At 38.6% G+C, this 25280-nt stretch overlaps 1 protein-coding gene across 2 annotated transcripts in view; it reads right to left on the bottom strand.

The window, feature by feature from the left end:
- Positions 1 to 16607: 16607 nt before the first annotated feature.
- The window catches only part of Dcc (DCC netrin 1 receptor), a 1165274-nt gene continuing 1156601 nt past the window's right edge, over positions 16608 to 25280 (bottom strand). For both annotated transcript variants that reach the window (XM_060377064.1, XM_060377065.1), the window contains exons 28-29: positions 24837 to 24979; positions 16608 to 21065 (exon numbers count right to left, since the gene is read on the bottom strand). In XM_060377064.1, the coding sequence (XP_060233047.1) occupies positions 20976 to 21065; positions 24837 to 24979 (233 nt within the window). In that variant the 3' untranslated portion in view covers positions 16608 to 20975. The remainder of the gene's footprint in view (positions 21066 to 24836; positions 24980 to 25280) is intronic.

Here is a 25280-nt window from a genome sequence, read left to right as displayed (position 1 = left end):
TCCAGTCTCTCTTCAGAACTATAAACCAGATTCTAGAGAAATCTTATAGATTACTACTATTTTTCCCACTTAAGACACATTTATCATCCATTCTGATAATGATTTACATATTTGACCCTTAAAAAACAAATCTTACGTTGTATGTCTATATGAGTGAGTATGTACCATGTGTGTCTTTTTGCTTCTGGGACAACTCACTCAGGATGATCCTTTCCAGATCCCACCATTTACCTGCAAATTTCATGATTTCCTTATTTTTCATTGCTGAGTAATATTCCATTGTGTAGATGTACCACAATTTCTGCATCCATTCTTCAGTTGAGGGGCATCTGGGTTGTTTCCAGCTTCTGGCTATTACAAATAAAGCTGCTACTAACATGGTTGAGCAAATGTCCTTTTTGTGTACTTGAGCCTCTTTTGGATATATGCCCAGTAGTGGTATGGCTGGATCTTGAGGAAGCGCTATTCCTAGTTGTCTGAGAAAGCGCCAGATTGATTTCCAGAGTGGTTGTACAAGTTTACATTCCCACCAGCAGTGGAGAAGGGTTCCCTTTTCTCCACAACCTCTCCAGCATGTGTTGTCACTTGAGTTTTTGATCTTGGCCATTCTCATGGGTGTAAGGTGAAATCTCATATAGACATACAACATAGGACAAACCCACTAAAACCTGTACATCTAAAGAAACTAAGCAAGAGAGAGGACCCTAACTAAAATGTCCAATCCCCATCCGGAAAGGCAAAGAGGATGGACATCAGAAGAAGAAGAAAACAGGAAACAACCTAGGAACCTACCACAGAGGGTCTCTGAAAGCCTCTGCCCTACAGAATATCAAAGCAGATGCTGAGCCTGATGGGCAACTGTTGGGCAGAGTGAATGAAATTTTAGGTAAGAACTGGGAAATAGTAAGAGTTGGAGAGGACAGGGTCTCCACAAGGAGAGCAACAGAACAAGAAAATTTGAACACAGGGAACTTCCCAGAGACTCATACTCCAACCAAGGACTATTCATAGAGATAACCCAGAACCCCTGCACAGATGTAGCCCAGGGCAGTTCAGAGTCCAATTGGGTTACATAGTAATGTGAAGAGGGACTGCCTCTGACATAATCTGATTGGCCTGCTCTTTGATCACCTCCCCCTGGGGGGGAGCAGCCTTACCAGGCCATAGTAAAGGACAATGCAACTACTTTTGATGTGAACTGATAGACTAAGATCAGAAAGGAGAGGAGAACCTCCCCTATCAGTGGACTTGGGGAGTGGCATGCATGCAGAGGGAGGAGGGAGGGTGGGATCAGGAGGGGAGGAGGGAGGGGCTTATGGGGGGATGCAGAATGAATAAAGTGTAATTGATGAAAAATTAAAAAAAATCTTACTCCCTTGGGTTTTCAGGCAGTTGTTGTGTCTCTCTGTGCTTCAGGGAAGGAATAATTGAACCAGACTGGGGAAAGAACAAATCCCCACCATTCTGTCATGTTTGGCGCAGGGATGGATTACTAACTCATCATGGATGTCCTTTGAGTGGGTCCAGCCATACACACAGGCAATGGGGAGGACCAAGGATGAAAAGGAACTGAGAATAACAAGGGGAAAGAATCAAAAGTTGGGGTCAGTGTAGTGAAGAGGGCTGATGACCGAGGCTACAAATTTATGAAAGCCACAGCTCTTTATATCCCTCAAGTGTGAAAACAGAAAGCAATTACGCAAAGAGCAACATACAGCAGAGTAACAGGGAGCTCAGACTATCTCGAGTTCCACCTTACCAAGGTGTATTCTGGGACAGCAAGCAAAACATTTCCCATGTCAGTGTCTGAAACATTTTGGCACACAGAAACTGAAGAAATTCTAAGTTCCAGTTCCTACACTAAGACTCCTACCAGGGATCTGGAGGCAGCCCACAGTGTGCCTTATCTGACATGACTCTGGCTTTGATGAAATACTATGACCAAAAAGCAAGTTAGGGAGGAAAGGATTTATTTTACTTAAACTTCCAGATCATAGCCCATCACTGGAGGAATCAGGAAAGGAACTCAAGCAGGGATGGTACCCAGAGCTGAGCTGCTGCAGAGATCATAGAGGGATGCTACTTACTGACTTGCTTCGCATAGCTTGCCTACCTCTGTAGAACCCAGGACCACTATCCAAGGGATGGCACCACCCACAATGGGCTGGGCTCTCTCCAATTGATCCTAATTGAGAAAATGCCTTATAGCTGGATCTCACGGAGTCATGTCCTCAACTGAAGCTCATTCTTCTCTGATGGCTCTAACTCCTGTCAAATCGACACACAAAAGCAGCCAGTGCAATGGGGATAGGATATGTGAACCCTTCTGAAAAAAATGGCTCAAGGACATTTTCAAGTAGACAAATTTACATTGCTTCTCTAAACATGAAAACTCAAGGCTCTCTGCCTCTCTTTTCTCTATTCAATCCAATCTTTGTTGAAATTTGCTTGACATTTTTATTTTTCATCCATTAGATTTTAATGAAGAATAATTAAATTTGTGACACCTGATGAAAATTGGAAGCCCAGTTAAAAAAGACTCTCAGCTTAAATTTTCTTGAGACATTCACAGAGGTCTTAGCCATGGCCTGGAATGCTCACCAGGTATGCAACACCTAGAAGAATCCTTCTTATCACTTATTTTGAAGGGTATTAAAGAATAAAACTATCGTCATTTTGTTAAAACCATATTGAAAAGAATCATTGTTTCTTCATAGGTAGAACTTTATATTTTATTAGAGATATTATATTTGAAATGTAGTTCTGGTTTCAGAATATGTAAAAATGGCAAGACAAATGTTATCATCCATGTATTGCAAATGAACAAACAAACCAAAACAACAAAATTGAGCAGAGGGTGAGTTTTCCAGTCTATCCAGTGATTCTAAGGCTATAAGGCTCACTAAGATCTTTACTGTCTCTTCCAGGCTTATCTCAGGAGTTTATTATGGTCCTTCACTGGTAGAAATTATTTGTTTTTTATGTTGTTATTTCCTTTGGTTGTCATCACACAATTTCATTTTGTTGATTGATGCTAGTGTCTTAGGAACAACAGGAATTTGGGGTGATGTGATGGGACTGAGGAGAGGTGGTAGAATGCTCACAAAGAGGCCTGAAGGTCTTAGTCATTATTCTATTGCCGTGAAGAGGCACTATGACCATGGTAATTCTTAAAAAAGAAAGCATTTAATTGGGACTTCTTACAGTTTCAGAAATCTATTATCATTGTGGAAGCATGGTGGCATGCACCCAGACAAGATAGAAGGAAGCTGGAGGTTATACATTTTGATCCATAGGGAGCAGAAAGAGAGAGATGGGGAGAGATAGAAACTAGGCTGGCCTAGCTTGAGCTCTTGAAACTTCAAATCCCTCCCTTAGTGACACACTCTTTCCAAGAAGGCCACATCTGTTCCAAAAAGGCCACATTTCCTAATCCCTCTGCAGTAGTGACACTCCCTGATGACCAAGCATTCAAATATTTTGGTCTATGAAAGGTCACTTTTTTCTTGATTTGGTCCATCACTTTAGACCCTCATCATATCACAAATATATTCTGTCCTCTAGTTGACACCTTCCTTATATGTTCCAGTGGTTCTCAACCTTCCTGATGCTGCAACCCTTTTATACATTCATTTCCTCGTGGTTTGGTGACCCCCATCCATAAAATTATTTTCACTGCTACCTCAGAGCTGTAATTTTGCTACTATTATGAGTAGTTCTGTAAATATCTGTGTTTTCCAATGGCCTTAGGTGAACCCTGTGAAAGGGGTCCTGACTTAAAAGGCTCTGAATCACTGTTCTAGATTAAAATATTCAAGAGTAGTTTTATATTTCTACTTAGATAGTCTCAGGACTATCCTTTCCTCATTTGCTCACAGAAATTCTTGTCCAGCATATTATTGTATCATAGAAAAATTGGTCAAGGCAGAGGTCATATCTATATAAATCACTGTTACTTTGGTTGTTCATCATTGGGCCACAGTAAGCCTCCACAGATATCTATAAATTGAAAGTAAAAGCAATTGTAGTACTTCTTTATGACTGGTTTTAAAACTGTAGATCATTGGTTTTACAACTTCCCTTTTTTCCCCCTACTAACAAACAATTCCTTCCAAAATTGCTCAAAATTCTGGCTAGTTTTTAAAATGACCTCTAAATCGCAACATTTGTATACCTTTGAGCATGTAACTACTTTGATCTGAACCAAACTTTTCAGCACTAAAGATTTTATTTTATTTTTTTTAACATCTTTCCAAATACCAAGTTTTCTATAAGGCTCTTATGAGCTCCATTTGAATTGGAGGCTGAGAGAACTTTCTCCTTATCTGTCTAGAGCATCTCATTTGAACAGTACTTTTACGTAGACATAAAGTTATGTTGTGTATAAATGTTTGAATTGTAGAACTGTCCCCTTTATTGAATGGCTTTAGCATTGTGCTGTATAAATGTTTATATGAACTTTAAAAGAGCCAAAATATTTTATGACAAAATCATCCATTTCATATACACTTTCATAATCTGCCTAAATGTAGAAAATTACACACACACACACACACACACACACACACACACACACACATTAAGTTAGAGACATATTCAGGCCTCAATTTTACTAAATTTCTATCTTCACTTTTAAAACTGTTTGAAAAAATTCATAAATGCCAACGGAAAGAATGAATACAGAGACAACGAGAGGTAGAATTCGTTAAAGATTTGGCCAAGAACCAGAAATTATACGATGGGCTTCACATGCATTTCTAATTTAAATTCATGCCCAACACATCCTATGAAATAAGTGTTATGGTTAATTTCTTAAGCATCATTTTTTGGGGGAAAATAGGAATAATACATGACAGATGAGTCACACATACAAAATTGAAATGCTAGTATTGTTAGGAGAGCTTCACACCAAAGAACAATTTCATCTTGAATACAAAGAAAAGGAAAATAGCTGGAGGGAGCACACCACAGGCTCAAAGAATAGTACAAGAATTAAATCCTTAAGAAATATTAGAAGGGTGAAAAATTATTCTACTAACAGGTATTTTGTCAAACTTACGTAAAAAGTCAGAAGAGATATTAGCAAAGACAGGGAAATTAAAGGACTGTCATTAATATATAAAGAGGAAAGTTAATTAAAACCTGAAAGGAATCGCAGAGAAATTATTTCTTTTATTTATTTCAAGAAATCTTTTGAACTGCTAATGAGAACATTTGGATTATCTCAGAAATAATTGCTTTAGTGTTCATTGTTTTAAATTATGATTTCCAGAGTTAAGAAAAGTAAAAAAAATTAGCTGCAAATGAAACAAAAGGAGAACAAAACAGTATAAAAATTGGTAAACAAAAAAGTAGATTAAATGTAGACCTAGCTACGTAAGTTAAGTCTAGGTAAAAGGTGGGATAAAAGTTAGAAGCTTTCAAAAGTATCTCAACTTGAACAATTACATGACTTTTAAATTATTGCTATGACACAATCCATGCTAATTTTCTATTAAAACATCACTGTATTTAAAAAAAAAGAATTAGAAGAAAGAAAAGGAACAAGAAAAGAAGGAGGAGGAAGAAGAATGTAAATAACAAAAAAGCTCCTTTCTTTGCATAATTCAAAAAGTTGTTGTTTTACCAAATATGATGTTAGAGATACATCTGGAGGGCAGAAATGGAGGGTGAATTTGCTCAGATTTAGTAAGTTATTCTCAAAGAACACATAAAAATATACAAGTACAGCGGAAAGTCTTTGTGCAAAGTAATCTTTGTTTAGCAATTTAAAAGCTTCTACAAACTCCCCTTGCCAAAAAAACCTAAGCCGCCATGAAAATCAGACGCTCAGTACAGTTGCGTGTTCCACGCCCTTTAGCTTCTTCCCGCTCCCGAGGTTTCTGTAGACTGCTACAGCTGCAAACATGGAGTAAGAATGATCTTGAGCACTTTTCTCATCTTCAAAAAGTTGGACGAGGAGAAAAAAAAATAAAGGAAAGAAAGCATTCTTTGTGTTTTCAGCTTTTGTCTCTCACATACCTGTGATCTAGGGAGCAAGAAATTAAGAAAAATCACCTTGACAGTTCATATAGAAATCCCTAGAGATGCATGAAGCTTTTGGGGTTGGGGTCTGTATTTGATAACTTGTCATCTAATTGTGGCTGAAATGAATAATTCAACACAAATGGCAGAAATACAAAACAAGCAAATAAAATACAAAGTGTGTGCTGTGAATAAATCATAAACACAGGGAGAAACACACATTGCTATTAATAACTCTCCCTCCAATAGAGAATATATTCATGCAGGTTAAAAATAACTTTAAACTAAGGTTAAAAAAAGGCTAGCGTCTGGGGCTGGAGAGATGGCTCAGAGGTTAAGAACACTGCTTGCTCTTCTAGAGGTCCTGAGTTCAATTCCAGTAACCACATGGTGGCTCACAACCATCTATAAAGTGATCTGGTGTTCAGGTGGACATGCAGACAGAACATTATATACATAATAAAATAAATAAATCTTTAAAAAAAGGCTAAAGTCAGAGGGAAGGGGAGGAGAACCTCTCCTATCAGTGGACTTGGGGAGGGGCATGGGAGGGCATGAGGGATGAAGGGTGGGACTGGGAAATGATGAAGGAGGGGCCTACAGCTGGGATACAAAATGAATAAATTGTAATTAATAAAAAATAATTAATTAAAAAACTAGTCTGAGTCCTGAGACTTGACAGTCTTGTGGGGTATTTCTTTTATAAGACCTGAAGGGTTTCTTGACAAGCTATTTTGTATTCTCTCTAGATGTAAAGCAATAACCTTCCAAGGAAACAGATTGGAACAGAAATAAAATAAAGAAAAAGAAAGAGTCCTTGTGCCTGACTGACATACCTGTTAACCCATGACTTGGGAAGGTGAAGCAGGAAGACTTGGAGTTTCAGGTCAGCAGGGGCTATGTAGTGAATTCTAGGCCTGCCATGGCTGCATGTGGGTATGGAAATTTAAAGAGTTAACATTCAGTATTTTAATGAGTTAAGTCCACTTGAAAGAGTACACGGAGCATTTAGAGAAAGCATCAAGTGTAACAAAGATAAAAATGAGAAATGAGAAATGATAAAATGAGAAAGATAAAAAAGAGAAATGACAGGAAGTCTGTCCAACATGAAATTAAGACCAGTAAAAAATTTCAAGACATATGAATAAATAAATAAGTAGCTCATGAAAGGAAAAGAGTTATGCAAAAGGCAAGAGCCGTCTTTTGGAGGTTCTTCTTCTATGGAGACCTCTTTGGCTCTTTTTCTCAGACACATTCTACTATATTCTTGATTTGCATACAGTTTAACAACCAAGGTTCTTGAGGGCATACCTAGGCATTCTTTAAATTTTTCCTTCAAAAGTCTCCATAGTAGAGAAAGTAGTTTATTCTTTAGGTTTCTCTCCCCTAGACTAAGCACCAGAAATTTAATATTTTAAAATAACCCATTTCCCATTGGGGATAAGCATCTCTTATAGCCTTCTGTGATAGAACTTTGTTTTGTAAGAGATGATAATATAAATTGACTGTAAATCGATTCCTATATGCCCGTGATGAAAGATGATGATATATGCTCCCCTTCTGTTTGTCATCATATACCAAGCACCTTTAATGTAATCAATGTAATATTGAACATAAGTAGTCAGGATATATACTAATATGTATAGAAGGTGACTTAAATTTTTATTTGAAGGTATTAAATTGTGGTAAGGATATACGTAACATAGGATTTAACAATCAACCATTTAAATGTGTGTGGATTATTAATCTTAAACATATCTATATTTTTGTTGTACCTCTTTTACCACATCCATTTTCACATTTTTTTAATCCTCCAAAACAGAGTATCTGCACCTCTTAAGCAAACACTCCCCTTTGCCTCTTACCTACAGTAACTGACAACCACTGTTTACTTTCTGTTTCAGAATTTTACTTCTCTGTACATCTCATATTAGTGTAATCACATAGTATTTGTATTCAGGGTTGGTTTATTTTACTAAGCACAATATTTTAAAGGTTTAGGCCCGCCAAAACATGAAAATATTTTATTACATTTTAAAACAGATAAATGATCTTCCAATCTATGAATGTCCTTTTTTCGGTATTCTATAAACACTTGTATTTTGTTATATTTTGTTGTTATGAATAATACTCTTGGAAATATGTGGGTGGTTCAGGCTTTCAAAAGCCTTTTTAGTCTTCATTTTTAATTCTTTAGACAAATATGGAGAAATAGCATTGAAAGATCAGACAGTGATGTGTGTTATTGAGGAAATTCTACACAGTTGAATACAGTAATTATTCCTATTGACAACCCTAACAAAGGTGAACTGTGCTTACCAGTTCCTTGCAGATTTGTAAAATATATTTTTTTAATGGAAAAGTAATGGATTGAAGAAAATGAGGACTATAAGACCCTTGAAGCAAGTAACTACAGAACACTTCTTGCTTGACCAGAACATTTATCAAAATTTTAATTAGCATGTTACTTCATCTTAGAACCTATTACACATTAATTATAAACTACTTTTCTTCTCTGCAACAAAATAGGACAAACAAAAGCAAGTTATGGAGAAATTTGTTTTGGCTTATGGTTTCAAAAGGCTAGAAGCACATTATAGTGGGAATGCTGGCTAGTTTTGTGTTATCTTGACACAAGTTAGAGTCCCTTGAGAAGAAAATGGGAAAGCCTATGGTGTGTTTTCTTGATTGATGCCCAGTTCACTGAGGGTAGTGCCACCTCTGTGCCGGTGGTCCTGAATGCTCTTAAAAGGTAGGCTGAAAAACAGCCATGGAAAGCAAGCCAGTAATCAACAGTCCTTCATGGCCTCCCTTAAAGACTATATTAGGACTGTTTGATATTTTGAATTAAGAATCTGTAGTTCTGGACAGCTGGGGTGAAAGGATCAGCCATGATTAACAGAGATCAGGATCTTCAATATAAAATCTTCTGGGAGCATCCTTAGGGTCAATAAACAGAATCTGTGTTCTAGATGGCCCACAGCTGCAGCTCAACTTAATAATGTATAAGAATCATTCAGGTGGTAGTGGTTTTGAAGGCTTAAAGAGGTCACAGAGAACATGTGAGGCCTGGTACTATATGCCAGGGCTGGAGTTCTTAAAGATGGGCCTGGAGAAGGTATTATCAAAGAACAGCCTTAGTTTCAAGCGAAGTCCCAGGTTTGAAGGGGTCATGAAAGGAAGCTGAGGCTTGGCACCATGTTCCAAAGTTAGAGTCCCAAAGAAAGCCCAAGAGAGGCCTTTGGTAAAGTCGCAGCCCAGGTGCAGAGACCCTGGTATTTTTTAGGGACTTGTTGTTGGTTGTTGTGACAACCAACAACAACAGCAGCAGCTGTGGAGTGTAGCTGGCCTGAACCTAAGGGACAAGCATGTGAATAGAATCTCCAGGGAAGTATGACTGTCCAAGATGGCGTGGTGGCAGAAGCAAGAGGCACACAGGAAAAATACCAGAACTAGGATGAGGCAGGAAACTCTCACAATATTTCCACAGTGATACACTTCCATGGTCAGGGATTTGGAAGGAACATGATTCATAAACTGGTAAGACATCTGGGAAGAGGAATGCAGATACATCTCTCCAAATGGGCAAAGGGCATGGAGACACATGTACCCCACCTATTTGAATGCTTATCAAAAGATGACTTAAGCTGAGGAAGAATTCAATAAACCAAAGCAATAGGATGATCCAATCTGTTGGCAGTCAAGCTCTTTATCTAGTCCCTCTTTTCTTTGTCCCATGTGCCAATGAACAAAGTGGCCATGGCGGTAGAGATGGGGAGTTTGGGTATGGGCTTGACAACAAAGACTTTCACTCACCAACACTGACCTGGATATGGCTGCTGTTGTGTGCCATATCTTCTAGCAGGAGACACCAACACTGAGCCCCGGCTATGGCAACAACCCAGGGTGTAATCAGACAGAGAGTAACTTTTATGTTGACCACATTGAGACACTCCCATTAAAGAAAGGGCAGCACTTTGTCCTTACTGGAATTCATACTTATTTTGGTTATGAAATCTTATTTCTTGCCCACAACACTTCTGCCCAAACTGCTGTCAACAAATGATAGAACATCTTATCTTCCATCATGGTATTCCACACACCATCACTTCTTATCAAAGAACTCACTTCACAACCAAAAGGTGTGGTAGTGGGCTCATGGCCATGGAATCCACTGGTCTTCTCATTTTCTACATCCTCTTGAAGCAGCCAGCTTCATGGAATGGTAGAATTGCCATTTAAGGATATAGTGGCATTTAAATAGTAACAGACTAGGATAGGGAGATCCAGAAGGCTTTTTCTCCTTTGAATCAGCATCCATTATATGGCAGTTTCTCCACATTTTAACAGGTCCAAGAATCAAAAGGTGGCAGCGGAAACCATACTGCATACTATCACCTCTAGTGACCCACTGGGAAATGATTGATTCCTCTCCCCATTATTCTGTGATCTGATGACCTAGAAATTTTGAATTGAAGGGGCTTGTATTTTTGCCAGGATGACAAATGTCTTGTAACTTTCAGTGATGAAGGTATGGGTCACATCTCCAGGGAAAGAGTGAAGACCTGCTTAAGCATTTGCTAAGAGTTGGGAAATTTAGAAGAAGTAATAGAGGAGGGTAGATACCAGTTACAGGCACATGACCAGTTTCAGAAACACAAATTGACATGAGCATTTTTATCCTGTCCTATTTTGCTAAGAACATATTTGTGCACATATGCATATTTATTAGGCAGATACTTGTGTTTTCTTTCCTGTTTCTTTACAATGTAATATAACATCATTTGAGATCATATCAATGGTTAATTACTCTAAATCTATATTATCATATTTAACTATTAAACACTAAAAGATAAACCATTGCTCCAGGGAGTTTGTCACTTATTCTAATATACAATATATTTATGGTTGTTTGTAGGGTAGTAATAGCATGTTAGGCAAAATTATAAACCTACTCATTTATTTTTATTTTTTGGATATGACAAGGGCTGGATGTGTGGTGGATAATCTTGGTTTTCAGTGGAAATGGATCAATAGTCAACTAAACGCAAATCACTCAGCACTGTAGTGAGGGACTTTCATTCATTTATTTATAATTTATTTTCCTTCATTAATTTTTTTTGTTCACTTTACATCCCAATTTCAACCCCACTCCCTCCTCGCCTCTCAGTCCCACCATCTCACCCATTTCTTCCTTATATGCCTCACTCCGAGTGTCGTACCAACCCACCCTGGCACATCAAATTGCATCAGGACTGAGTGCCTGTTTCTTAACTGAGGCAAGGCAAGGCAGCCCTGTTAGGGAAAGAGATGGGATTCAGAGAGAGAAACAAGAGTCCAAGCCAGAGGCAGCTCCCCCTCTAACTGTTAGGAAACACACTTGAGGACCAAGCAGTCCATCAGCTTCATAGGTGTAGGGGGCCTAGAACCAGTCTACGCATGTTCTTTGGTTGGTGGTTCAGTCTCTATGAACCCCCATGTGCCCAGGTTAGTTGGCTATGTAGGTCTTCTTTTAGTGACCTTGACTTCTCTAGCTCCCAGAATCCTTTTCCTAACTCTTCCACAAGACTCCCTGTGTTCCAGCTAGTGTTTGGGTGTAGGTCTCTGCATCTATTTCCATTATTTGCTGCATGAACCCTCTCAAATGCCCCTTATGGTAGGTTCCTTTCTGCAAAAATAGCAGAGTATCATTAATAGTGTCAGGGGTTGGGTTTCTCCCATGAGATGGTTCTCAAATTAGGGCAGTCATTGGTTAGCCATTCCCTCTGTCTCTGTTCCATCATTTATCCCTGCACATTTTGTAGGAAGAGCAAATTTTGGGTTCAAGGTTCTGTGGGTGGTTTGGTGGCCCCCACTCTCCACTGGAAGTCTTTCCTGGTTACCGGATGTGGCCGCGTCAGTCTCAGTATCCCCCGCTGCTAAGAGTGTCAGCTATGGTCACCCTCATAGCTTCCCGGGAGCCTCCCTCGTTCCATGTCTCCAGCTTGTTCCAGACGTGTCCCAACTCCAATTTTTCTCCTCTTTCCCAGCCCTCCTTCCCCCTCATCCCCGCTCTCCCCACACTTGATCCCCCATCCCCCTCTCTCTTGATCAGAATATTTGGAAACTAGAACTCCTACCTAAATGTGAACAGCACCTTTCGAAGCATATCAAATAAAAAGAACATGCCCAAAGGAAGCTTTTACCTCTCGCATTCTTGACTTAACTCTCACTGGCAAGTTGGCCTGTCCTGTGGCTCCAGTGTTCATTTCCCAATACTAGAATGAACATGGATTTAAGAATGGAAGCAATCCAGGAATCCAGTGCCAGAGACTACTGTGATGTCTGTTGTGATGTGAGATAACCGATTCTAGTGTATATGTAACTACTGGGTTCTCAGTCTCTTCACTCTGACAGAGCTATTGGTGGATTACCCCGACCATATATAAGCTAATCTAATAAAATACATGCATGCATATACACATATATAAATACATATTTAACAAATCTGTTTCTCTAGAGAATCCTATATCTAATTGAATTTTTTGGTATTCATATATTATAAAAGACACATCGCCCTCATGTTCTTGTTCTGTCTTGGAATAAGCTATTAGGACAATGGAAAATAAATTTCATTGATATAGAATGATCTTGTCATGGGTAAGTTCTTCAAAAACAAGCCCAGGCATGAAGATGTGTGTGAAAGTGCTTTATCATGAATGCCCCTGTTTGAAAGCATTTGGGGACAAGAACAATCGTGGTGGGGAAAGCTAAATATGGACACATTCTCAGGAGTTTGAGCCTGTGAAAGAGTGACTTGAGACTTCTTCTGTCTCTGTTTATGGGGCAGAGTTTTTGTCCTGACTGGAGGTAAGTTTGATCAATTCTCAGAATCATCTCTGTCTACAGAAGTGATTCTCAACCTTCCTAATGTTGTGACCCTTTAATACAGTTCCTCCTGTTGTGGGGACCCCAACCACAAAGTTAGTTTGCTGCTACTTCATAACTGTTATTTTGTTACTGTTATGAATATTACTGAAAATAACTGACATGCAGGATATCTGATATACAATCCCTGAGGTGTTGAAACCTGCAAGGTAAGAAACTCTGATATAAATGCTGAGACTCGTAGCCAAACTTTGGGCAGAGTACAGGGTATCTTATAAAAGAAGGGGGAGATAGAAAGACCTGGAGGGGACAGGAGCTTCACAAGGAGAGCAAGAGAAACCAAAAAAATCAGTCTTTATTGAGACTGATACTCCAACCAAGGACTATGCATGGAGATAATCTTGAACCTCTGCTAAGATGTAGCCCATGGTCTCCACAAGGAGAGCAACAGAACAAGAAAATTTGAACACAGGGAACTTCCCAGAGACTCATACTCCAACCAAGGACTATTCATGGAGATAACCCAGAACCCCTGCACAGATGTAGCCCAGGGCAGTTCAGAGTCCAATTGGGTTACATAGTAATGTGAAGAGGGACTGCCTCTGACATAATCTGATTGGCCTGCTCTTTGATCACCTCCCTCTGGGGGGGGAGCAGCCTTACCAGGCCATAGTAGAGGACAATGCAGCCACTTTTGATGTGAACTGACAGACTAAGATCAGAAAGGAGAGGAGAACCTCCCCTATTAGTGGACTTGGGGAGTGGCATGCACGCAGAGGAAGGAGGGAGGGTGGGATTGGGAGGGGAGGAGGGAGGGGCTTATGGGGGGATGCAGAATGAATAAAGTGTAATTGATGAAAAAAAATTAAATTCTTACTTAAAAAAAATATAGCCCATGGTAGCTCAGTGTCCAAGTGGGTTCCCTAGTAATGGGAACAGAGACTGTCTCTGACATAAACTCAGTGGCTGGCTCTTTGATCACCATCCTCTGAGGGTAGAACAGCCTTGCCAGGCCACAGGGAAGGACAATGCAGCCAGTCCTGATGAGACTTGAAAGACTAGGGTCAGAGGGAAGTAGAGGAGGACCTCTGCCATCAGTGGACTTGGAGAGGGGCATGGGAGGAGATGAGGGGGGAGAGAGGGAATGCAGAATTGGGAGGAGATGAAGGAGGGGGCTACAGCTGGGATACAAAGTGAATAAACAGTAATTAATAAAAATAAATTAGCTTTTTATGGTATCCAAACATGCTTGGGGCGAATGTCCTGCTTCAATGGCTGTAAAGGCCTGAATGATCATGGCTGCATCACACTGTTGTGAGACTCTAATCTTGCATATATACCACAGGCAAACCAAGGAGACCAACACCAGAAGGCCTGCTAATGCTCCCATGCCCGCCCATTCCTTCAGATGATTCATGGCTGCAGCAATCCATGATGATAATCCTGTGGCTAGTCCTGCGTCCACTCTGGTAGAATTTACTGTGACAATGGCCACTCTCAGCTGCTCCATTGTAGTATTGAATTCTCCAGTCCAATTACCTAAAATATAGCTCGACAATTGTTTAGACAGATTTGCAGCACAGGAAAAATTCTCATGTTATATGCTAGTGACTCAAAGTCCAGCATATTTTCATTGACAGCCAAGTTGAGCAATTTGCCATAGGGTATCAATTTGCTCCTGCACGAGGTCAATCCTCTGATTGAACACCATCAAGCTTCCTTTTAGTTGAGCATTAATTCCTTTATGTACAACTAAGGCATGAGCTACATTGGCTAAATGATTATTCAGGGTCTGAGCAGTCTGCCCAGTATGACTCATGGCTAATGCCCCGGTGGTAGCTCCAACAGCCGCCAATGAGATGGTAGTAACAATGGTGGCTGTAGTTCCAAGATCCCTTTTCTGTCTGAAGAGAGTCATAGCGTGAGGGGCATCAACGGGTATGCTCAGGATGCGAGGCTAAGCACTGCACTCAGGGTCAGCCACTTTGGACCCAGAGAAGAGCATGTCTGATTGCATGCGGGTTGATACCCCAGGTCCCGCCTCTGAGAAAAAGGTATCGGACGGGTCTGATGCTCTTTGGGTGGATGACACCTAAATGAACATCAGTACAAAGTCCCAATTTATTTCTAATATCAGAGATCAGACCTCTACTCTTGCCTGATGCGTCTAAAACAAAAAGGAGGAACTGTAGAGAGCTGCGGAATGCTATGCCTTAAAGATGGAGCTGGTTTCTGCCTTCCACCTTCCTGATGGTGAGTGCTCTCTGTCACGAACAATTCCACATTTGGCTAAGGCTGAGAATCTGGCTTGCTTCCATGTATGTGGACCTATCTGCATTGCCCACGTGGCATGCCTGGGTTGGCTACCCAGAGGCTATTTAAGCTGTGGGCTGGCTTTCCCCAGGGTCAGATGATTGTTCAAGGTTCCTGAATAAACTGCATTGAAAAAAAAATTTGTATTATAATTAACAAATACTAATTATGTATATTTGTTTTAAAAAATAAATTAAAAAAAGAAACTCTGATCTAGAGGAAAGAGCTTGAACTAGCTTTTCCATTTCTCCCATGTATTAATGTAAATCAGGTTCTGGAAGCCTGGGAGAGTGCTGCAATAAAACAGTGTAGATATTAGCAGCTATGACTGAGTACAAATTGGGACTGTGCAGAAAAATATATAAGGGTGTGATAACATAGGACCATAGATGTTAATAAAGGGTTGTGAGCATCCTGAGTATAGGCGCAGACGAGCTAGAACTGGTGCTAACTAGGTTTTGGGGAAGAATAGTCACTTGCTATGAATAACGTGAATAAAGGATTTTGTATCAAAACTTTATTTATTAAACAAAAAATGCACCATTGGAATAACATTTCTATAAAAAATGAATATGAGACTGTTCTACAGTGATTACAAAACCCCCTTTTCCTCGTGTAGTTGTATACAAGTTCATGTGTAGAAACAGTCATCGTTTTTAAACTGTAAGCAAGCTTCCTTTCTCATAGAACAACATTTACACTTAAATATTGCAATCACTACTCTAATTTGGTTAACAATGCTAGAGTCAGACAATTCCGAAAGACTCTTTGTAGGCTCAAAACACCTTTCTATTAAAAAGTGTTTTGTAACAACAAAGAGTACCTTTTCCCACTAAGGCTATTAAAGCTGTAGTATACCCATTTCTACCAAATAAACATATCACGATCACACTAACAATTTGAGTTGCAAAGCCCTTTAAGACAGTGAATAGCACTGGTTTGTAGAATGCTATCTGAGTTATTTTAGGTTTGGTGTTATCTTCTTTCAAACCCTAGAAAGGGAGAAGGTGGTAATGGTAGAACTGTACTGAAGGCTTTGCCTGGCCTGGATGTTTCTTTTTGCTCAGCAGTGGACAAGTCCATTTCTAAAGTGGTCCTTCTGTGATACAAAACACTGCAGCTTTAACAGCCATGCCTAGAGTCCAACCATATCCCCCTTTGTATCATAAATTATCCAAAAAGAAGCCACTTCTAAATAATAAATTAAATATTACTTATAAAAAGTACCCCTCCTACCCACCCACCCTTCCCCCAAACAAGCTGACAACTCACAAAGGTCAGAATTGTCAGGTTTAGCCTACAATAATAAAAAACACATTTTTTCCTCCTTTCCAACATTCCTTTCTTGCATCTGAAAATACTCATCAAACACACAGTGAGATCCCTTGGCCCATGCCTCTGTATTTGTGATATCTTGTACAGTTTTGCTGTTGCTCTCCTATCAACAACGAAAGTCGGAAGGTGGTAGTGCACAAAGCTGAGATCAAGAGAAAAACACCCTTCAGAGTGTTGCCGAGTTCCTGGAAGTTGCCCTTGTGAAAAGTTATCCAATGGCAGAAAGGGTGAGCCACATCAGAAGTTACACTCATTTGCTGATATGGGCATGGCGTTGTCTCCTATCTAACCTCGCTGACAAGAAATACAGCATTTCTTTTGCAAATCAAATCTTTTTGGAAGCAGTTACTTGATTGACAAGGTGGACTCAAGCATTGGGACACATATTCTCAGATGAGAGGCATCACACAAAACACCTCTCTGTGATTCTCTACTGTCCAAAATTACTTTCAAGATACTGAACTAAGAACAAAGCTTTTCTGGATAATATTTAAATGATATTTATACATAAAAATGATTTTTGAAAGTCATAAGATAAATATGAATTATGAGGATAACATTGCTTTGAATTTGATTTTAGAAAAGGAAGTTTGTACTTGAGTACATGGTGACTTCTGCAGATCCATAGTGCCCTGGGCTATTTATTCTTAAACCACAGTAAGTAGGTATATCCACATAAACAAGGCCATGGCACTAAATTTTGGCCTTGGAAATAGCCTGTAGTTATATAAGGAGAAATAGGGTAAGCAAGGGAGAATGTATAGTCTCTATATTACTTCTCTGAATATTTTTAAAGTCCATATTACTTTTATTTTCCTTAAATTCATCTAAGACTTGGGAGATTTCCATTTTCCTTTGTCTCACTGACTGGAAATGAGTATTCCATAAACACCAGAAATCTGGGCCTGTGATAAGGTTTTACATAAAATGTAGGCAGCCTTTTAAGAAGTAATCTGCTGGACTCACAGTTCACCTACCATGACTGAGACACTGTGTTCATTTATAGGTGACCTTTAGATGCTTATTTGAACAAACTCAGGAGAGGCATCCAAAGGAAAGTCAAGTTTCAACCACTATCTCTGAGCATAGCCTTTGAGGGTGCTTAGGAAAGACCTATGCCTGAGAAGTTGTTTATTGGGAAAGCCAGTAAGTGACAGTAAGCTTTAAAATGTCTGGACTCTCCTTCTGTAAATGCCACCTCCACAGAGCATGAAGCATACACCTCATTTTTAACAATCTTTATTTTGAAAAAAACCAAAAAAAAAAAAAAAACAACTATTATTGTATTCAGTCCCTAAAAGAAAGCCATAAATAAGCCTGCTGTTTACATCATTGGCTTGAATATTTTTATTTCTGGGTTGTTCAACTGAGTATGGATTTAATAATAGCCAAATATAAAGCTGTATTATTTAAATATTCTAGAAGATTATGGGTCTATTATATGGAGGCAGCTATAACCAGTTTCTCATTAAGTGTGAATCACTAAGAAATACTTAACTTTTGACTAGAGCATTATACCAATGTTTTGTATACACTTTGAGCTACCTTCATCTTTGTCAGTTTAAACAAATGCAGAGCTGGCTGGAGGAGCGAAAATTGCTTTCTTATCAAAATGAAATAGAAAAAAAATTGCAAAGTTCTTCAAGAGCAGGCTCTTGCTTTGCATTTTAGCAAAGTGTATAAAACCCAAGTCCTCCTGCCAAGTTTGATTTTTTTTTTCTTTTAACAGAGAATTGACTCTTACTGTCAGCGATGCTGGCCGCTTGCTCTGCTCTGCCCAATGGGAGGCAAAGAGATTTATAAGCTTAAAGGGTCCTGCATGTCATGAGCTTGACTCAGAAGGAACTACACCAGGCTGCCTCAAACCACTCCCAGAGTCTGTCTTGTAAGAGGAGACCAGGGAAGTAAAATGTCACCTGGAAACCTGGACAAGTTTCTTATACACACAAAAATCACTGGAAAGAATCGGGAATCAAGAGCTCTGCAGAAGCCATGTTGAACTCATTGTACATTAAAACCTCTTGGTTAATGATACTAGTCTGCTAAGTATGCATAAATAAATTGCACTGTATATTCATGGCATGACAGTAGGGAGTGTGGAAAGAATATAACTCCCACAGAATAGATTGCATACTTTCAATGACTTTTAATGATTAAACTTCCTGATATTGTTGACTGAGTGGAAAGGCCTAGAGTCCTGTGAAAATGCTCATTGTCTTGACTTTCCAACTAGATTTTACAGAACAGCTTTCCAACATAACTCAGTCCCCAATATTGGAGGTTTGTAGCACACCCCAAACTAAAATTTGATTGATTCTCATGAATATTAAATAGCTCCAAATAGTGGTTTGTTTTTTTTTTTTTTTTGGTTGTTGTTATTGTTGTTGTTTTGTTTTGTTTTTGTAGATACTGTTAAGGGGAGCATAATGTGGGACTTTGAGAAAGTTATGCTAACTTAATAAACATTTTCCAGTTTGTAATAATGGATTATTTTTAAAGTATTCAATGCTGTGTTAAGAAATGCTTTATTTCAGGTCAGTTGAAAGTTGTCTACCTAAGTGCCCAAATACTGAACAAAAGCATTCTGTCCTATTAAATAACATCGCATAGCTCTTTGAAAATACTTCCAGAAAAAATCTCAGTGAATCCAACAAGCACTCTTGTTGAAGGAAGATTTTGCAAATGGACCAGACTTTCTAATGAACCATTTGAACAAGCCCTCTGACATCAGATTTCCTTCCAGACATAAAACTGTAAAAAAATAATCTGAATTATTATTTCTGTTACAGTGCCATTTTGCTCAAAATATTTCATTCAGGGATTCATATATAATTACCCACCTAATAAAAGGAGCTATTAGGTTGTAAAGATCCTATCCTTGCCATGCTCTTTTAAAATTATGACCTACTCAAGCTTGAAATCAAAGGCAGAGCTGAAAGGAATAATTCAGCTGAAACTCTCATTGGGTTTTCGAGTCACCTAACTGATAAATATGCAAACTAGCTCCCTTTTGGCGACTCAGCTGCATAAGTAGGGATTAACTCCAAATACAGCTGAAAATTCATAAACTAAAAGGGAATGCACAGAATGTTCTTAATTTCAGCTAGGTTCAAGCTGTAGATACACGGCAATAGAAGTTCAAAATTCTAGTCCACAGTTTAAGATGCTGTTTTGAAAAATACCTACAGGAGTTATGATGTGTCAGATGTCAAGTGGTACCTACCCCTCTCTCCTCCCTGACTCTGTCTTAGCATTAGTGTGGAAGTTTGCCTTGCCAACAGAGCCTGTGGTCAACATCTGTCAATGTTGCCTCGCACAGCTCAATGAAGATGTTATAGGTGGAAGTGACATCACTCATGAAAAGGGGCTCTGGGAAATGGTCTTTCATGCTCCTTTTCTTTCTTTTGAGCTTGCTCTCAGGAAGTCTACTATCTCCACAGAGGGATACTGGGGACACAGGATGTATGATGTATGGAGCTGGCCATTTTACCTAAGGCTACTTAGGAGCCTTGCCCAGGAGAAGTAGGGGGATGATGGGAATGGAGGATGGTGGAATTCTTCTGGCCAAACTCCTGAAGAAGAAGCCTTAGTTTAACTCAGACAGGCCATCACAGTGTGGAATGGCACAGAAGCCACTCAAATTGAAAAACGTCATACTACAAGCTTAAGTACACAATCACCACATGTCTGAGAAGATTGCATATTGTATTCTCCTTCTGGAAAGGTGTTGTTGGCAGGGTGCCACCAGTTGAGGATTTTTAAGTTCCTACACGCTAGACATAAACATTAACCAAGAATGGATTTACAAAGACTTGCTAAAATTTGTAAAACTTTTATACCCACTCACTAATTCCTGCCACTTGTGTGAGATGAATGATTGAGCTATAAACAAGCATTCACTGCCTTTTGCTTATCCACTTATTTACTTTTTTACGCTGTCAGGAAAACATCCAATCCTTTGGTGCTATGGAGTGAGAGAATTACCATGGATGCTTTGTAGTTTAAAGTAGAAAACAAAAATAGTGAGTTTGTATTGATTTGCTATGGCATGGTACAGTCTGAAATAATGCACTTGTATTTTGTGAGACTAGACATATGCAGAAAATGAAAGGTCTCACTGAAAAAAAAATGTAGGCATTAGTTATGACACCATGGTCACTGCAGTGACAAAGACCCAGAACTTTGCAAGCAGCTTCAGCCTTGACTTGGCGGTGAAGATGCATCTGAGGGACCTCATGGCCATCATTGTACAATTCCTGATGTCCATATAGGGTGGGATGCTAATTTCTTCTGAAGTGCTTCAGGTGTTCCTTGACTGAGTGGTCCAGACAGTTGACCTGTACACTGGTTAGGGTTTTTGGACACAGGTGTGCTGTTTATGGATAATTGGTATGCTGTAAAGTTCCTGAAAATTTTCAATGTTTCGGCAACATGTGTCAAAAGGCTGAACCTGTGATGGCATTAAGTTGCTTCATCAGACCTTCCAAGCTTGCCATTTGTTCACTCAGGTCATCCTGTTCATATACCTAAAGAGAGAATGAGAACTCAGTTAGTACTCTGTCTCAGCAGGCTCCTTCCATTGAGGATCCACTTACTATCTGCCCTCAGTTAGGTCACTTATTCTTGAGTTTGACATAGGGGCCTATAGCTAGAGTAGTCCTATGATATTTTAACTGAATGAACTTGTGATAGAAAATGTGCAAGCAATAAATTATTGAATGCCACTTCCCTGGGTTCTATAGCTTTAATGGGGAAAAGGCTCCACAGTTAAAAATATCCTATTTTAAATCACATTCTACAAATTGCTAGCTTTGCGCTAATGGACAAGCTGGTAGATTTCTCTAAAGTATAGTTTTACTTGTCTGCAAAATGATAATGGTGCCTATTTTATAGTTTATTCCGAGTGACCCATGATGTGCTTCCTGTATGTCACAGTGTCTGTCATGTGATTCATATTCAGGGCTGGAGAGATGGCTCAGAGGTTAAGAACACTCACTGTTCTTCCAAAGGTCCTGAGTTCAATTCCCAGCAATTACCACATAGTGGCTCATAACCATCTTTAGTAAGATCTGTGTGGAGGCAGAATGTTGCATAAATAATAAATAAATCTTAAAAAAAATGAAAAAAAAGAAATTATTCATGTTCAATGTATTAGTTCCTTCTAACTTTGATAGGCTCTCTGTAAATAGGTATCTAAAGAACTTCTAAAGATGAGCATCATCAAGTTTATTAATAACATGACATAGACTTTAAGTTTCGCATGGCACCTTGATTTTTTGATTGACGAGAAAGGTGCAGGTTATGACTTTAATTTGTGAGTGGAACCAAAGTTTATGATGAAAGCCAGGGTGTTTCGTACAGGTGTGAAGGAACTTTTGCAGCATGATATAAACGCTGTATAAACTAAGAGGCTGGCTTGCACAGCTCATCATGAATGCATCTCCTTTTACTTACTGTGCGTCACTGGGATGGTATTATTTGTGAGTGCCTAATACTGTTAGTTACTGCCCTTAGAACTCCTGATTTAATAAGGAAATGGCTTAAACATTTATATACTTGTTGCTTTTAGTTATTTCAGTTATTCCCATTTTTGTCAAATGGGAGCAGCAGGCTTTACTCAGTGAATATGTCCAACACTTCAGTGATGGCTGCTGGTAAATAGTCAGCAAATAGTAACTTCCTCCCTTTAACCCCTTTCTTAAAATAGTTTTAATGAATACAGACATGATAGTCTATGCTATTCTCAATTATTCCTTTCACTCAGTTATATGTTTAAGACAATGGTCTGAACATGAATTTTTATGTCATGTAGCCAAGAAGCATCACCTGGAATCACGGTCAGAGAGCCCCTCTCGTCCTGCTAAGTCAGTATTAATCATCTCCAGAGACCATCAGAAGAAATTGGTATTCCCGGATCCTCACAAAACCTTATCACCCACGGAAGAATGTTCAAGACACATAGGCACATGATATGAGCTTATGAGCATCTTTTGGGAATATGAATATGTTAAAGAAATGTTTGGTCATTTACCATTCAAACCTGACCAAAGATTGAAAAGTAGCCCATTGGCCCATCACATTGTCTTATGTAAAAAGAGTGAAGTTGTAGTGAAACGATTACTTGATCAATCATTTTTTCATTTCCTCTGTTTCTTTTCTTTTTTTTTTCTTTTTTTTTTTTGAGGTAGGTTCTCAGCAGAATATCCTTGAAGGCCTTGACCTCAGATTGAGAGAGCTCCATTGGCCTCTGCTTTTTCAGTGTTGGAATTAAAGGTGTGTGCTACCATACAGGTGGTTTGCCAGCTATTTTCATATTTGATGTTTTGGTTGTACATTTTTTAAAAAATTACATAATTTAAAATAAAATAAAATAAAATTGTATCAGTTTTTATGCTTTTAAATTGGCTTGTAGAAAATTTAAAATTATGCAGGGGGTCACATTATTACTTTGTAGGAAGCTACTGTTCTAAATGTGTCCCATTTCTGCATTTCCTTTCATATATATTTCTTACTGCATTTAATACCATGTCCTTTGCTTTCACTATTTTCAGTCAACTGTAAATGTAAAACAGGCCATTTGACATTAGAATTAGAACTTCTAATATAAGAAACATTTCTTAAGTTTTGTATTTTGACCTAATTTTAGATATGGCTACAAATCATATTGAAATAGATAGCTGTATTCTGACAAGAATAGTAGGTGCCTTACAATTTCAGTCTTGTAGAAAGTGTGTTAATCCTGTAACGTTCTTCTAACAAATATTCAAACAGAAAATACACATTATTGATTTCCTTGTTTTTTATGTTGTTATATTACTTTATGGTTCAGATTGTTTAACATTTTAAGTCATGAAAATGTATTATTTGTTATTCAAATGAAATAATCTTTTCTTTTTGAAAATCATATCTCTGATGAAAATAATATTAGCTAAGGAAATTGTTATTTACATAGACTCATCAACGACTGATTATTCTTGCTACTTTTAGCCTTGGATATTATTCAGGTTTTATTATTGTAAGATTTGCAAACTTGATTTAAGTCTCTTTTCGCACATGCAGCAACAGAAACTAGTGGATAGTGGCAAATTTTCTTTCTTAATCTGTGCTTAAAAAAAAGAAAAGACCTAATTTAATAAGATAGAAATCTAATCTTTCTTTTTCATTTTCCCCTTTCCATTTTTTGATAGTCAAGGTGTCTGATATGTTAATTCTATACAAGTCTTTGAAAGTTTTCCTCTTGAACACTGTTCAGAAGCACACTAAAATTCCAAACAGCTACCTTTGGGCAACCTCATTTCAATATGACATATTGCACTTTTGATAGTAAAGTTCTTCTTTTCTCTCAAAATTTCTATTTTCCCCTTTATCATTGATTTTTTTCTTTGAGTTTTCTAATTTAATCATGGTTAACTTCCCCCCTTAGAACAGAAAAATTCCCTTCCTTAACTAGTACGGCTTTCTTTTTATTTTCTAAATGTAGTTTTTAATTATTTTATAAGCCAGCATACTTCAAAAAGGCTTCTTCGTGCAACCTTAGGTCTGGCTAACTCTGCCTTCCCTTCTCTGCTCCCCAGTCTTCCAGTCCCCATTACCATCTCACCACCTAGACAGCTACCCCATTCATGTGACTATGTTATTCTCTTTTCTAATTTTTTGTTTTGGGTTGGAAGATTGGAGGTTTGCATATGGTGTTTTCAGGAAACCTTAGCTTTCACGACCCCTTCACTACATTTGACCAACTCCCTTTACGCTTGGATATTTCTGCTCCTAGTATTCCCCTTCTCTGCTATTTTCTCTTCCAAATGCCACGTTTATTTTTCATTTTGAATTTTCTTCTGAAAAAAAATATATGCTATTTTATGGTTTTAGAAGGAATGATAACTTCAGAAATTCCCTGAGAATATAGCTTTCAGTTAAATATTATTTAAATAATGAACACATAATTTTGTTTAAATGATTTCAAGATGTTGCATAGTAATCACTATGCTTTATATGGGTATTATATGGGTGTGTGTAGACTTTTATGCACACAAACACTTATGGATATACACATTTATATAAAATATGTGCTTATATGATTATACAAATTCAAGGTTTAGCTAATATTTCTTCATATAAGCCTGCCCTTAAGTACAACTGCATCTTTTATTTAATCAAACTCCTGGTATATGTCTTTTTTTTTTTTCTTAAAGCTTTCGCTTCAAACTCAAGTGTAAGCAAGGCATAAGAACAATGCTGTGATATGATGGTGAATGCGACCACTTTAGATCACATTGTACAGCATGATGGGTTCTTACACTGGCTGGATCCTCCGTCGGCTTGTGACTCTCCTCAGATACTTCAGGGGCTGTTGGCACAGACACAGGAAGCAAAGGGGACCTTGCCTTTCCTGCCAGTCCAAGAGAGGCCGTTTTAACATGAGTCTTGGGAAGGGTAGGTCCTGGAATAGAAAACACAGATACAAGGTGATGAAAGTAAGGCATAGAACCTTCAAAGAACAATCTCTGTCGTGTCAATCAAATCCAGTAGGCTGGCTTTGACTTTAGCATGCTTCTCACCCCATGTGTGATAACTGAATGGGATCATTTTATTTCTTCTGAATGGAAGACAAATTGTGAGAAGGCTTTACTGGATGAAGCTCTGTGAGTCATAACTAACTTCCTGTGGAATCCAATCAGGCAGTGAGCTCCTGACTTCTCATCACAACCTACAGGTATCAGGGGAGCTTATTGTCCTTTAGC

This window comes from Meriones unguiculatus, chromosome 2, assembly GCF_030254825.1.
Source record: "Meriones unguiculatus strain TT.TT164.6M chromosome 2, Bangor_MerUng_6.1, whole genome shotgun sequence".
NCBI classification, from domain to species: domain Eukaryota; kingdom Metazoa; phylum Chordata; class Mammalia; order Rodentia; family Muridae; genus Meriones; species Meriones unguiculatus.
The sequence above is the reverse complement of the archived record's forward strand: the minus strand, read 5'-3'. Positions and strand labels throughout refer to the sequence as shown.